At 48.9% G+C, this 16,972-nt stretch overlaps 1 protein-coding gene across 1 annotated transcript in view; it reads right to left on the bottom strand.

The window, feature by feature from the left end:
- Positions 1-1,518: 1,518 nt before the first annotated feature.
- The window catches only part of LOC144953365 (uncharacterized), a 29,263-nt gene continuing 13,809 nt past the window's right edge, over positions 1,519-16,972 (bottom strand). Inside the window, exons 3-9 of the mRNA XM_078883929.1 lie at positions 16,288-16,317; positions 15,597-15,638; positions 7,671-7,703; positions 7,247-7,285; positions 3,692-3,724; positions 3,358-3,399; positions 1,519-1,696 (exon numbers count right to left, since the gene is read on the bottom strand). Coding sequence (XP_078740055.1) covers positions 1,650-1,696; positions 3,358-3,399; positions 3,692-3,724; positions 7,247-7,285; positions 7,671-7,703; positions 15,597-15,638; positions 16,288-16,317 — 266 coding nt within the window. The 3' untranslated portion in view covers positions 1,519-1,649. The remainder of the gene's footprint in view (positions 1,697-3,357; positions 3,400-3,691; positions 3,725-7,246; positions 7,286-7,670; positions 7,704-15,596; positions 15,639-16,287; positions 16,318-16,972) is intronic.

Raw genomic sequence — 16,972 nt, 5'->3', positions numbered from 1 at the left:
GTCTGTCTCTCGTCCCAGGCACCAACTCCCGTTTCACTCTACCATCCCTCACTTTATTCCTGAACCAATTACGCTTAATTAATTAGGTCATCCCCCGCGACGCCACTCGCCCCCAGCCCCCGGTGCCACGTGGCGTTGTTTTTCCAGACACGCCGGCGCCAATCTCAGACAACAGCCACTCTCGTCCAATCAACGCCCTGCGTCCTCAATTACCCCCGGCCACCTGCGGCTCCCTTAACCATCACGCCACCTTAATTTGGACAACAAGAACGGTCATTCACCCTCACTGTCCGTCGCGTGCGCGCATACCGACCCAGCACGTGACGCGTATCTCAAGCACTACAGTTCTATTCTTTGGTTCTTCCGAAAGAACCAAAGAATAATTCCTGCAGTCACGAAAGCTCCAAAATTAAGATTGAATCACTACAGTTCTATACACTCACATACATATATGCACAGGTACATATACACACTATACACTAAACACCACTAGACTAACATATATAGTACTACACTACTATAGACTACTACACACTACACTACTATATTCTAATACTAGACTACTACACACTACAACACACTACACACTACACAACTGTATTCGACTACACACTACACTGCTATACACTGCACACCACTACACACTACACTACAATATACTACACTACTATATGCTACACTACACGACAATATACTACGCTACTATATGCTACACTACACTACCACACACTACACTGCTATACACTACACGCCACTACACACTATACTACTATATAATACACTACTATACACTGCTACACCATATACTTCTAGAAACTAAACTAATATATCCTACACTACGATATTGTACACTACATTACTATCCATAACTAAATACTACACTATACAATACACTACCATACACTACTACACTATATACACTACCAAACTACAACACACTGCACTATGCACTACATTATTCCACACTACACTACTACACACTACACTGCTATATACTACACTACACACTACTACACACTACTGCATCACCATCACACACCATCCCCATTTGACAGCAGCGTCATCGCAGCGTCACCACACGAGCGATCACGTGGAAGGGATTGGAGGAATAAAGTTTTGAACGAGGATCTGTCGGTAAAAAAATAAGAGGATCAGTTAGAGGGTAAGGACAGGGACTGGATCAGGGAAAAACAAGGACAAGAAGGTTCCACAAAGGGGGCTCGAGGAGTATAAAAGGGGAGAGCACGAGGAGTGGGGACGTTAGAAGGAAGTTACAAACTGAAGACAAGAGCACAGAGCCTTGGGTCACTCTTTGTGGCTGTGTCCCAAAAAAGTGTCTCTCATTTCATGATCGTCAGAGTCGTTACATATGTAGTGGATTCAACTGAGTCGCAAAAGTACTTCGTGGAGGCAACACATATTTATTAACACCAACACATTAACACAAAGGGGTTACTGCCCCTTCACCAGATAACCTATGGTGGTGGACCACCAGGCTATCTACGCTAGTTACTGGGAGTAGCTACAACAGACAGGACCCTGGCTTGGGTCCTCGTCCACGTGTTGGTGACTTCTTCTCTTGGACGTAGATCGTAGATCTTTGGATGACGACAGCAACGCAGAGCCCCGGTCCCTGTTGGGACCCCGGCTTATATGCTCCTGGGTCGTGGCTGGCCCCGCCCTTGGCCACGACCACCTTCGAGAAACATCTTGTCATTTCTCGACCCTTCCCGTAGGACAGGGGTGTCAAAACTTTTTGCAAAGAGGGCCACATTTGATAAAGTGAAGATGCCCGGGGGCCAATAGTTCCTTTTGACATTGTTTTAACCACAAAATTTACGTGGAAATACACATCGTTATAAAAAAAATTGTCACAATTACCTTTATTTTTCAAATGACAATGTAACCAAATATAAGCCACTCAGGCAGACGTGAACAACTCTACAAACGCAATTCTGCCTTTCATTCAGTCTGATAACATTGAACAAACTGTATAGAATACCTTAAATTTCCATGATTTTTATGATGTATTTATTCTGACAGAGCTAGCGAGCCATAAATAACACATTATAAGACCGAAGCTGCGGGCTGTATGAAATCTGCCCGCGGGCCGTGATTGGCCCGCGGGCCGGACTTTGGATATGCCTGCACGCGTAGGATCTCACCCTGACACGTGACCACCCCCTAGCCCCCGCCTGGGGCCCCTGCGTAGATCTTACTGGTCACGTGTCAACCAGAGTGCCATGGCCCAGGGTAACCTCATCAAATGGCTGACACTCTCACACTCCCTCCAGTAGGAGTTAGCACTGCACGCCACGCGTGGTGCCACTCAGCGCTATCCCAGCACTCACCGAGCCACCTCTAGGGCTGGTACTACACCCACCTACGGGGTGTCCGCGATGACGATGCATCGCACGCCGTGCCTCGCCAGAGCCAGCATTATTCAGTGACATTCACGATGTCACTACATACGTGATTTCGATTTAAAGCTTTCGTGACTGCAGGGATTCATCTTCTTGGTTCTTTCGGTAAAGTCACGTAGAAGGGAAATAATAAAATAATAAAAATAAAACATAATAAAATAATTCTCACGACGTTTCAGCCACAACGCAAGCAGCCGTCCTCAGGTGAAGAACAGGTCTGTCGGAAAGACAGCGTCTGAAGAGGAAAAACAGCGTCTTCAGACAGACCTGTTCTTCACCTGAGGACGGCTGCTTGCGTTGTGGCCGAAACGTCGCGAGAATTATTTTATAATGTTTTATTTTTATTATTTCCCTTCGACGTGATGACTTTACCGAAAGAACCAAGAAGATACATACGTGATGTCCGCGATGCGAGTACATCACACGCCGTAGCTCTCTCGGGCCGGCACCACACAGTGACATCTGAGATGTCACTACACATATACACTATACTATACACTATTATAACACACTACACTACTAAATACTACTACACTACTATTTACTATACTACTACACTACTATACACTACTACACTACAACACAACTATACTCGTTGGGTCTTTCGGTAAAGTCATGTAGAGAGAAAAATTACGACGTTTCGATCGCAACACAAGCAATCGTCTTCAGGTGAAAAAAAACAGAAGGTGGACTGCTGAGGCAGGAAGAAATATAGTGGGAGAGCTACTTCAACCAAAGGTTATACATGTTTTGAGATGGGTACAACCCAAGGGTAAGTGGGCGCGGCTTTAAAATTTTACAACACAACTATATACTGCACTGTACACTACAATACACTACACTATACACTACACCATCACACACCATCACACAGTGTAATCGCAGCATCACCACACAAGCGATCACGTGGAGGTGTGTTGACGTCATCATTTACCTGCGCCGAAATTCCACCAGTTGGTCGATTTCTCCTCCGCCTCTGTGTGGGGGAGTTGCACAGACAGGTTAGTTCTACATACTCACACATATATACACTATACGTTATACTAATATATACTACTACACGCAACACTAATACACACTACTGTATATTCTACACTAATAGAAATTACACCATACACTACTACACATTACACTACGCTATACACTACAGTACCATTATCATACACCATCACACAACATCACCATCACACAGCATGACGATCAAGCAGCGTCATCACAGCGTCACCACACAAGTGATCACGTGGAAGCGTGGTGACGTCTTTGTTTACCTGCGCCGAAATTCCACCAGTTGGTCGACTTCTCTGTTTGGGGGAGATGCACAGGGAGGGTAGTTCAACATACTCACACACATGTATATACAGAGTATACACTATATACTACTACACACTTCTGCACTACTTTATATAGCGCTACACTACTATATACTACTACATACTAGACTACTATATTCGACTACTAGACTACTACACACTACAACACACTACACACTACACAACTGTATTCGACTACACATTACACTACAATATATTACACTACTATATACTACACTATAAACTACCACACACTACACTGCTATACACGACACGTCACTATACTACTATATACTACACTACCATACACTGCTACACAATATACTTCTACAAACTAAACTAATAAATCCTACACTACTATATTGTACACTACACTACTATCCAATACTAGATACTACACTATACAATACACTACTATACACTACTACACTAAATTTCGATTTAAAACTTTCGTGACTGCAGGGATTCATCTTCTTGGTTCTTTCGGTAAAGTCACGTAGAATGGAAATAATAAAATAATAAAAATAAAACATAATAAAATAATTCTCACGACGGCCACAACGCAAGCAGCTGTCCTCAGGTGAAGAACAGGTCTGTCGAGAAGACAGCGTCTGAATGACAACCCCAGGCTTGGAGCGTCTTTTTTAAGCTGGTTTGGAGGGGGGGAGAGCGCCTTGACAAAAGAATTTGCATATCAAGAGGAATTTAGCATATTTATGGGAAATGCAGATATGCGATTAGTACTACTTGTGAAATGCGTAGGTTTGGCGGGGGGTTTAAAGTCATTATGCCCGTATTAATGCTACCCCTATCCTCTCCCTTTGATGCTGCTAATCCTGCATAATGCACGGGGGAGGGAGGGCAATGGGGGGAGGGAGGGCGCAGAGATAGGGGGAGAGAGAGGGGGGTAGAGATAGGGAGAAAGGGGGATAGAGATGGGGGGGGGGCATTGCACCTCGCTACACCCATCCACACTGCTGACGGTAGAGGTTGACAAGAAAACACAAATCAAGTCTTGACCCAAAGTGGTTGATACCATCTTTCCAATGATTGCCGAGTTTAAAAGCGTCGTCTCGGTTCAAATTGTGTCTGTGTAGTGACTGAAATACGTGCCACGCGCGGGAGTGGGTGTACGGGTGCGCAGAGTACAGTGGGAGCAAACGAGGTCGAGGTTGTTATTGTTGTTAGGCGTGAGCAGAAGGCCAGAGACGGGTAGGGGGCGATTAAGGACACCGGGCGCTGATTGGCTGGGAGTTGTTATTGTCCAAATGTGATGCCACGCTGTCTGAAGACTGTAAGAGGTGGAAGGGAGCGATTAAGGACGCAGGGCGCTGATTGGCCGGGAAGTTGTTGTTGTCGCTAAGTGGCACTGTGTTGTCTGGAAAACGTGACAGGTGCCAGAGGGGGCTAGGGGGTGATGGGCGTCGTGGGGGATGCCACCGATTAATTGGAGATTAATTGGCTTGGGGATAAAGAGAGGGGGTTTTGAAGGAGACGGGAGTTTGCGCCTGGGAGCAGAAGAAGGATGTTGGAGCTGAAGCAGCGGAGCGAGAAGCAGCGGAGAAGTATAGGGTAGCAGTGGAGAGGTATAGGGTAGCAGTGGAGAAGTATAAGGTAGCAGCGGAGAAGTGTAGGGTAGCGGTGGAGAAGTGTAGGGTAGCGGTGGAGAAGTATAAGGTAGCAATGGAAAAGCCAGCAGAAGTGGCTGGAGTGTGACAGCGAAGCCAGCAGACTAGCCGTAGCTTCAGCCGCACGAACTTTATCATAATAATAAAAAAAACTCCTATCCAGGGGCCTACCCTGGCTCCTCCCCCCTCAACCAATATTTATATACACAAGGTCGGATCTCTTGGAATTTCTCATTTACTTCATACAGCAAGCGTGCTGTGACGGTTCCACCTGAAGACGGAAGCTTGTGTTGCCTCAGAAACGTCGTGATTTTAATTTTATTTTACTTTTTTTAATTTAAATGTTTTACCTACGTGACTTTACCGGAAAAAAAACTAAGAATACAGCTGGAGTGTGACGGCGAAGCCAGCAGAAAGCGGCTGGAGTGTGGCGGAGAAGCCGATAGTGATATGGCTGAGTGTGACGGGAAAGCCGATAAAGAGCGGCTGAACTGACGGAGAGAGTGGAGAGGAGAGTCGACGGAGGACAGACGCGGAGCGAGCGAGGGGAGAGCGCGGGAGGATTGTTGATTGGTGTTAGCTGGAGGAATGTTGATCGGTATTAGCGAAATAAAGTGAGAGAAAAGCAAGAAGCTGTCGTGTCAAGTCGAGCACTACATCTGTATATATGGATGGCTTCGTGAACGAATCGTTTTTGATAACCAGTAGGCTAGCAAAGTACCATCGTCTTGGAGAAATCAATTTCACGTGAGCCAGCCGCATTACAGTAATGATCAGCCACGGCAGAAGTGTTGGTCCTGCCGTGTTTCAGATCTGCCTTATGTTCACCAACACGGTCCGACACATGTCGCTTAGATTCCCCAATGTAACTGCTGCCGCAGATACAGCTTAGTTTGTAGACGCCGGGATATTGCATGTCAGAAATCTTGTCCTTCACAGATGGGATCAGATCACGAATTTTATGCAATGTTTTAAATCTGACCTGGATCTTGTGTTTGTTCAACATTTTGGAAATCTTTTGGGTTATCCCTGCTATGTAAGGGAAGGGTGATGGTTTTGATTTGATCTTCAAATGGCTCCTTTAACCACAGTTGGGGTGATGGCTTTGCGGATTGTGTAGTCAGAATATCCATTCACCTTGAGAGCTTGGTGTATGTGTTTGAGTTCACTGGTTAGGTGTTCATGATCGGAGATACATTGAGCTCTATGGTGTAGCGTTTTTGATGAGGGAATTCTTCTGGGATGGATGGTGATGGCCATCAGGTTTTAGGAAGTTGTCGTTATGGGTTACTTTTCCGTAGACAGAATGGCTCATTCAGCCATCCGGTCTCTTTTGATTAAGACATCCGACTGTACACTAAACTAAACACTACACCATCACACACCATCACCATCACACAGCGTCATCGCAGCGTCACCACACAAGAGATCACGTGGAGGCGTAGTGACGTCATCGTTTACCTGCGCCGAAATTCCACCAATGGGTTGACTTCTCCTTCTCTGTGTGGGGGAGTTGCACAGACAGGTTAGTTTTACATACTCACATATATACATTATACACTATACTACTATATACTACTACATACTACTACATACTACACTATTATATTCTAATACACTACACTCCTATACAGTACACTATACACTACTGCACACTATACTAAAATATACCACTACACGCTACACTAATACACACTATTGTATACTCTACACTACTATACATTACACCCTACACTACTACACACTAAACTACGTTATACACTACAGTACCATTATCATACAACATCACACAACATCACCATCACACCGCATCACGATCAAGCAGCGTCATCACAGCGTCACCACACAAGAGATCACGTGGAGGCGTGGTGACGTCATCGTTTACCTGCGCCGAAATTCCACCAATGGGTTGACTTCTCCTTCTCTGTGTGGGGGAGTTGCACAGACAGGTTAGTTTTACATACTCACATATATACATTATACACTATACTACTATATACTACTACATACTACTACATACTACACTATTATATTCTACTACACTACACTCCTATACAGTACACTATACACTACTGCACACTATACTAAAATATACCACTACACGCTACACTAATACACACTATTTTATACTCTACACTACTATACATTACACCCTGCACTACTACACACTAAACTACGCTATACACTACAGTACCATTATCATACAACATCACACAACATCACCATCACACCGCATCACGATCAAGCAGCGTCATCACAGCGTCACCACACAAGTGATCACGTGGAGGCGTGGTGACGTCATCGTTTACCTGCGCCGAAATTCCACCAGTTGGTCGACTTCCCTGTGTGGGGGAATTTTCACAAAGGTTAGTTCTATATACTCACACACAGATATACACAGTATACACTATATACTACTACACACTACTACACTACTATATATAGTGCTACACTACTATTTTCTACTACATACTACACTACTATATTCTACTACTAGACTAATAAACACGACAGCACACTGTACAACTGGATTCGACTACACACTACACCAGAATATACCACACTACTATATACTACACTATACACTACCACACACTACACGGCTATACACTACACGTCACTTCATACTATACTACTATATACTACACTATCATACACTGTTACACCATATACTTCTACAAACTATACTAACATATCCTACACTAATATATTGTACACTACACTACTATCCACTACTATATACTACACTATGCAATACACTACCATACACTACTACACTATATACACTACTAAACTACAACACACTGAACTATGCACTACATTATTCCACACGACACTAATTATACTACACTGCTATAAAATACACTGCTATATACTACACTATATACTACACTACACACTACAACATCACCATCACACACCATCACCATTATAAAGCATCACCATCAAACAGAGTCATAGCAGCGTCACACACAAGCGATCACGTGGAAGTGATTTGAGGAAGAAGGTTTTGAACGAGGATCGATCGGGGAAAAAAGAGAGGATCAGTTAGAGGGTAAGAACAGGGACTGGCTCAGGGAAAACAAGGACAAGAATCTTCCGCAAAGGGGGCTTGAGGAGTATAAAAGGGGACAGCACGAGGAATGGGGACGTGCGGATAAAGTTACAAACTGAAGATAAAAGCACGGGGCCTAGAGTCCCTTATTGTGGCTGTGACCCAATGAATTGTCTCTCATTATATCGTCGTCAGAGTCGTTACATATGTAATAATCCTTCTTGAGACGGCTTCGGAATCAGTCCTTTTTATTTCCACTTCCACAAATACACTTTACTCACTCACTCTCCGTTGCTGGCAGACAACGGAGAGAGGGCAGACTTCACACCAATTCCCCACCGCGCACGTGGCACCACGTGCCCCCGTCCGCGTGTGACCCTGCTCTTGTCAGTCTCCAGTCTGCTCTCGATCGTTCTCTCTCACTCTCTCTTAATCCCTTCGTCACGTGGTCCCCCCAGCCAATCGTTCATGGACAGCTTCGACCATTCTCGATGGTTCCCTGTCAATCCCGGGACCACGCCCCTCATCCGGCTCCCCATTAGCTGGGGCCCCGAATGGCTAGGCCAATCACTCCTGATGACATGCCGTGATCACGCCTGGGCCATGGTCCCTATCTCAACCCTTATTGGCTACAAGCAGGACCGGCAAGCCAATCCCCACGTGAATCCTCTATGGCTGTTATTACATCACCCCCCCCCCACCCCGGTGAAAAAAATTTAGCCGTCTCGGTTGGGAAAAGGGTGAAAAACCAATTCCGCAACATCTTATTAGGGCACCAAGGTGCGTTTAACAATTCAAGGGTGAACCGGCGTTCCCGCGCCTAACAACATTTAAAACAGTCACCCATAATAACAAAAAAATCACGACATACATTAGGGCGCCCCTGCAGCGCAGTAACGACAGGGAAATTAGCGAAACGATCAAACGTTAATGAAACGGAAGAGATTTCGACCGCGTACGTGACGCGGGACCCTCTCCGCTCCCAGCGCAAGGTCGCTTTGCTTCCGGATGGACAGGAGGTGGCAGGCTCGAAGAAGAAGTAGGTTGTTGGTGCTTGGTCACGTCCAGGGCGGGCCCCGTTGGAAGGGGGGCAGCGGGGGCTTCCTCAGCCCTCAGAACCTGTTCATCTGCAGGAGGCACAACACAGTCCCCCTGGGATCAACGGGCGTGTCAAGCGGCGCAGTCGGCCCGGCAGAACCCGGCAGGTCAGCTAGTGGGGATGAAGGACCGACACGCGCGTCAACATAGGGTTTAAGTCGCGAGGAATGAACATACCACCGACGTTTTCCATACTGAATGCGGATACTTTGCGAGTTCCGAACATCTACCAGCGTCACAGGCCCCCGCCACAGCCTGTGCAGTTTAGGGGATGTGCCCGCCGGTACCTGGGGGCAGTGGAGCCACGCCAGGTCTCCCACTGACCAAGGCATGCGAGTATGCGATCGACGCGCATACCGTTCGTTCCTTGCCTGAGCACGGGCCGTCGCGCATCGGGCAGCCTCTCGCGCCTCCGTTACTCGTTCAAGCGAGTCACGCACGTGGTCAGGCAGGGAGCGGGACGGTTGTTTACTCGGCGTACCCAGTTGCACATCGATGGGTGGAACATTTTCACGGCCATACATCAAAAAAAATGGTGAGTATCCCGTGGACGTGTGCGGAACCATGCGGTATGCCGCTAAGACGCCTGGTATGTGCAGGTCCCAATCGGTTTGCTTTTCACTGACCGTGTGACAAAGCATAGCCGAGAGGGTACGGTTGAATCGTTCCACCATACCATCTGTTTGGGGATGGTATGGGGAGGTGCGAACTTTCTTTGTACCTAGCGCATCACAAACTTCCCTAAGCAATTTAGAGGAGAAATTCCGCCCTTGATCTGTGAGCAGCCTCTCAGGTGCCCCCTTGTCCATGACATACCCGTTCAAGAAAGCGTCGGTGATGGACGCTGCCGTTTGGTCGGGCACAGGCCAGGCCATCGGCCATCGAGAAAAATATTCCACCCCGACCAGAAGGTATTTATTGCCCCTAGCCGACGGGGGGAACGGCCCCAGAATGTCGAGAGCAACTAATTCGTTGATACGGGACACTTCAATGGAACGCAACGGTGGTACATAGTGGTTCCGAGGCGGCTTCCTCTTCGCACAATCATGGCATGAGCGGACAAAGTCATTGATGTCTGCGGTCATACCGGCCCAGAAAAAATCCTTTTGCATCACGGCCACAGTCTTCTGGACGCCGAGGTGCATCAACTTATCAGCGTGCAGAGTACGGAGCAAGTCGTAGAAAAGCGAAGTAGGCACTACCAAGCGTGGTCGGTCAGACAACCCGTCGGTACACATTAACAATCCCGACTTACCCCGGAACATCTGCCACTTCCAGCCCGCCAATTGCGATTTCTGTTTCCCTACCAATTTACGTAGCGGAGACAGCGAGGCATCGGCCTCCTACTCGCGCAACCAGACCGCGTGTGGCAGCCGCAAGGTATCATCGGTGTCCACCGATACCTGCTGCTCCTCCTCCTTCGCTTTCGCCCCTGCGTCGTCCTCATTCGCTATCGCCCCCATAACCGGGCAGGGCGACATGGGCGGTGCCGCACAGCGGTGCGTGCCCGTCAGGCAAGTGCACGGAGGAACGGGCGGCAGCCTTGAGAGCGCATCCGCGTTCGCGTGACGGGCCCCCTTTCGGTATGTTATATCGAAGGAAAATTCCTGTAACGATTCCAACCACCGGGCCAATTGGCCTGACGGCTGATCCAATTTGAGGGAATATTGCAAAGCCGCATGATCAGTGCAGACCAGGAATTTCCGTCCATACAGGTACGGCCGGTACAATCGAACAAAATGGACAATTGCCAAAAGTTCCCGCCTTGTCACGCAATATCGCGTTTCCGCAGGGGATAGAACCCTGCTGCCGTACGCCACCACCCTCTCAACCCCGTCCTTGCGTTGCGACAAAACGGCCCCAATGCCGATATCACTAGCATCCGTATCAAGGATGATCGGCTGCGAAAAATCTGGGTAATCTAACGTAGGCGCCGTGGCGAGGTGGTCCCGAAGTGCCATAAAGGAACTTTCTTCCTCCGCACCCCATTTAAACCTTTGATTTTTGCCAGTTAGAACGTGTAATGGTTTTGCCAACGTCGCAAAGTTCTTAACGAAGCGGCGATAATAGGAAGCGAATCCAATAAACCGCCGAACATCACCCACCGAGGTGGGTGTGGGCCACTCACGTACACACTTCGTTTTCAGAGGGTCAGTCGATACACCGTCCGAACTGACAATATGACCCAGGTAATGGACGGAGTTTTGCAGAAGGTGGCATTTCCTCGGTTTAAATTTAAGGTCAGCCGCACGCATTCTTTGAAAAACTGTCTCAAGGCGTTGGAGATGTTCCTCGAACGTGCGGCTAAAGACAATTATATCGTCTAGATATATGAGGCACGTTTCCCACTGCAGTCCCGCCAACACCAATTCCATGAGCCGCTGAAACGTGGCCGGAGCCGCGTTCAGGCCCATAGGCAACCGATTAAATTCAAAGAGACCTTGCGGCGTGCGGAATGCAGTTTTGTCTTTAGACTCGTCATCGAGGGGAAGCTGCCAGAAGCCCGAGGACAGGTCAAGGGTGGAAAAGAATTTAGCACCCGATAAAGCATCCAAAGAGTCATCCATCCTCGGTAAGGGGTATGCGTCCGCTACCGAAATTTTGTTCAACCCGCGGAAATCAACGCAAAACCTCGTACCACCATCTTTCTTCTTAACCAGCACGACGGGCGCGCCCCAAGGGCTGTTGGACGGCGAAATAATATCCGCCGCCAGCAATTCATCTACTGCCCCGCGCACGTGTTCCCTTTCCGCCGGGCTCATGCGGTGAGGGTGCATACAGACGAGAGGTGCCGCACCGGTGTCAATATGGTGCGACAAAAGCGACGTGCGGCCGAGGTCCAAATCATTTCTGCTGAAAACATCAGCGTACCGTAGCAATAGTGAACGCAGGGCGTTCCTATGTTCATTTGACAAGGAAGAATTCTCTCCGCATAAATCTGCGATCCAGCGTTCTTGTGAACGATCGTGCGGAGGCCCACCCGCGGGCATCCGAGCGCGCAGCGTTTTGTCACAAGAGGCGAAATTGGTAGTGGCGTGAACCAGCACCGATCCCTCTGGAACAACAACGCGGTCAGGTCCCCCATTCAACACCTGTATGAAAGGTGCCTGACCTGGTCGCACGATCGTTTGTGCCACCGCCAAAGAAAAATATTTAGATACCGAATTCGATGGGGATAATAGCACGCCCTTCGCATCCCTTCCCATTTGAAGGGGTTTTCGGTAACGCAGCGGGATGAGCATTTGCGCTCCCGACGGAACCTCCACCGTAGCAGCAACTATGGCAGTAACTGTGTTACCTGTAGGCGCATTGGCCAGCAGGGAAGGTAGGAACGCCATCCTACGACCCCCTGGCATTTCCAAACAGTCCTGATCGACCCGTATTCTCAGCGGCATCCGGCGCAGGAAATCAGTACCAAGCAAGCATGGAACAGCTAGCGAGCGAGAGATTAACACAGGTCCTGCGGCGGTAATATTTCCGATAGCAATGCTCACATCTACCTGACCACAGATACCCATGCTTCCCCCATTTGCGGCAACACACGCATCATTAACCCTGCGTATCCGCGACGTAGGAATGGACAACAAATGAAAAATAACATCTGAAATGATGGTGGCAGATGCGCCAGTGTCCACCAAGATACGGACGTCAACGCCGTCGATGGTACCCCGTACCGTCGACGAGCCCGACGCCGCAGCCACAACCCTGCGAGCCAATTTCTTCCATTGTGTAGCAGAGCGTATCAATGAAGCAGGAGAAGTAAAATTATCCTTAGGAGTGTAAGAATGAGTGCGAGTGGATGAGTGATGTGACATGACCTGCCGGGTGTGCGATTTGTGCCGACTCACCCGAGGTTGTTGCAGTTCCGCAGCAGGTGGAGGAGATGGAGGTCCCCTCGGCGGAAGAGGCGAAAGCAGAGGTCGGCAGCGGCCGTCGCGGGCGAAATGGCCTTGTCTGCCGCACTTGAAACACGCAGCCGACGTCGGCCGGCGGTCGGACGACCCGGCCCTTGCGTGCGGACGGCCCATGTAGTCGCCACGCTGGTCGCGCAGCCGCCGTCCCGGAATCCCGTGCGGAACAGCAGCAGCCAGCACGTCGTCGTCGCCCGAGTCGTCGGAGCAGTGGACAACCAGTCGCGGAGACCACCCCAAAGGCGGCCCGTCGATATTGGGTTTCCCCGTCCACGCCGCCATCTGGTCCCAACGCTTGATATTAAACTCAGGGTCCAGGCAGCGCGCCACCCATCGTGATGAAAGCGGTTCGTGGCCGCACACTGGTAGAGAGATGTTGAGCTCCTGAGACAACTCCAGCATACGGGAAAGGATGAGTGGATCCAAATGATCGGCCGTCGCGTCGGGGTAGGCAGCCATGGCCAGCGCCATCAACGCCCCCCGATAAGCCAACGGCGATTCCTCCGGTGCTCGGCGACGCGACATAAATTTTCTGGTGGCTGACGTCGGTGGGTCATAAAATTCCGCCATCTCTGCGAACGCATCCCGCAGTGTCTTCTTCTTGGACGCCGGGATGGAGCGGAAGACTCCCAGAGACACATCATCGAGCAGTGTTGGTAGTGCTCCCAGCGCTTCTTCCTCCGTCCAGTTCACAGATCTAAAAGCTGACTCGAAGCGCCACGTTAAAGCACTCCAATCGCCCCCGGCGATAAATTCTTTAATTTGTGGAAGGCGATGTCCGCGGTGGCAGGCGCGCGCCGCAGGCGCCTCCGACTGCCGTTCCCGCTCTCCACCCGCTGCAGGCAAAATGGCGTCAGGCGGCCGCGTGGTGGTAGGCGCGCCCAAAATGGCGGCCGACGACTCCGGCGCAGCCGCCCCACCCAAGACGACGGCGTCCTCCCGCGTGGCAGGAGCAATGGCGGACCCAGATTCCTTTGCAGGACCCCTTCCCGCGGCGTCCAGCTGATCGGCGATCTGGCGACCCACGGCTGGCGAGGACGCCACCGCGGTCACCAGGCTTAGCAGAATGGCGCGTAACGACTCAATCGGCTCCGCAATCAGCCGCCATTCGTCTTTTGTTCCTGCGGTGGTCGCATCTTCCCCCGGTCGACGCTGAGAGGCGTCGAGGAGAGTATCATCAGCAGGAGGCAGAAGGGCTGTACCTCCCAACAGCTCATCTTCATCCGTCTCGACCTCTTCCTCCGATAGAGGCACGGGCAGGTTCTTTTTTCTGGGGTGTTTAGACATCTTGACGATCGTCCAAACAGTCGCAGAAGCACTTCTGACACCAGTGTAATAATCCTTCTTGAGACGGCTTCGGAATCAGTCCTTTTTATTTCCACTTCCACAAATACACTTTACTCACTCACTCTCCGTTGCTGGCAGACAACGGAGAGAGGGCAGACTTCACACCAAGTCCCCACCGCGCACGTGGCACCACGAGCCCCCGTCCGCGCGTGAATCTGCTCTTGTCAGTCTCCAGTCTGCTCTCGATCGTTCTCTCTCACTCTCTCTTAATCCCTTCGTCACGTGGTCCCCCAGCCAATCGTTCATGGACAGCTTCGACCATTCTCGATGGTTCCCTGTCAATCCCGGGAACACGCCCCTCATCCGGCTCCCCATTAGCTGGGGCCCCGAATGGCTAGGCCAATCACTCCTGATGACATGCCGTGATCACGCCTGGGCCATGGTCCCTATCTCAACCCTTATTGGCTACAAGCAGGACCGGCAAGCCAATCCCCACGTGAACCCTCTATGGCTGTTATTACACATATACACTACACTATACACTACTATACACTACTACATTACTATATACTACAACACACTACACTACTATATACTGCTCCACTACTATTTACTATATTACTACACAACTATATACTACTGCACTACAACTCTACTATATACTACACTGTACACTACTATACACTGCTGGATACACTACACTACTATATATTACACTGTACACTACAACAAACTACACTACTACACAATACGCTATACACTACAGTATCATTATCATACAACATCACACAACATCACCATCACACCGCATCACGATCAAGCAGCGTCATCACAGCGTCACCACATAAACGATCACGTGGAGGCTTGGTGACGTCATTGTTTACCTTCGCCGAAAGTCCACCAGTTGGTCGACTTCTCCTCCGTCTCTGTTTGGGGGAGTTGCACAGACAAGTTAGTTCTACATACTCACACATATATATACACAGTATACACAGTATACACTATATACTAATACACACCACTACACTACTATATATAGTACTAAACTACTATATACTACTACACACTGCAACACACTGCAAACTACACAACTGTATGCTACTACACACTACACGACAATATACTGCACTACTATTTGCTACATTATACACTACCACACACTACATTGCTATACACTACACGCCACTACACACTATAATACTATAAAATACACTACTATACACTGCTACACTATATACTTATACAAACTAAACTAATATATCCTACACTACTATGATGTATACTACACTACTATCCACTACTAGATACTACATTATGCAATACACTACTATACACTACTACACTATATATTACACTACAATACACTACTAAACTACAACACACTATTATACACTGCACTATGCACTACATGATTCCACACTACACTGCCATACACTACACTGCTATATACTGCACTATACACTACTACACACTACTGCTTCACCATCAGCATTAGACAGCATCATCATCAAGCAGCGTCATCACAGCATCACCACACAAGCGATCACGTGGAAGTGTGGTGACGTCATCATTTACCTGCGTCGAAATTCCACCAGTGGGTCGACTCTGTATGGGGGAGTTGTACAGACAGGTTAGTTCTACATACTCACACATATATACACTATACGCTATACTACTATATACTACTATATTCTACTACACGCTACACTACTGTGGTGCCGCAGCAACGGAGCAACTCTGCCAGCGCTGCTATTCCCTCGCAACCCCCTCCAAACCAACACACACCCCCACGTAGGGCTTTGTGGGAGGCAACACAAGTCTCCGTCATCAGACTCCGTCATCAGACTTGTGTTGCCTCCGAAACGTCGTGATTTATTATTTTATTTCCATTATTAACTTTTAATTTTATTTTTTACCTACGTGACTTTACCGAAAAAACCTAAGAGTATGAATCCTTGCAGTCACGAAAGCTTCAAACCTCGTGGGGGGGTCATCTGGCACCAGAGGTCGCAACCGGGTACCCGATACCCGTACCCTACCCGATACCCGGCTACCCGTACCCGGCTGGGTACGGGTACGGGTAGCCGTTTGCGACCCTGGTGCGGCCGGGTACGGGTACGGGTAGGCTGTGAGTCACTGGTGAGTAACCGTTTGTCACTCATTTCGGGTAGGGTACGGGTACGAGTTTGGAACCCGTACCCGGCCGGGTACGGGAACGAGTACCCATTTGCGACCCTGGTGTGGCCGGGTACGAGTAAGG

The sequence above is a fragment of the Lampetra fluviatilis genome, chromosome 75, assembly GCF_964198595.1.
Source record: "Lampetra fluviatilis chromosome 75, kcLamFluv1.1, whole genome shotgun sequence".
Lineage (NCBI taxonomy): Eukaryota > Metazoa > Chordata > Hyperoartia > Petromyzontiformes > Petromyzontidae > Lampetra > Lampetra fluviatilis.
The sequence above is the reverse complement of the archived record's forward strand: the minus strand, read 5'-3'. Positions and strand labels throughout refer to the sequence as shown.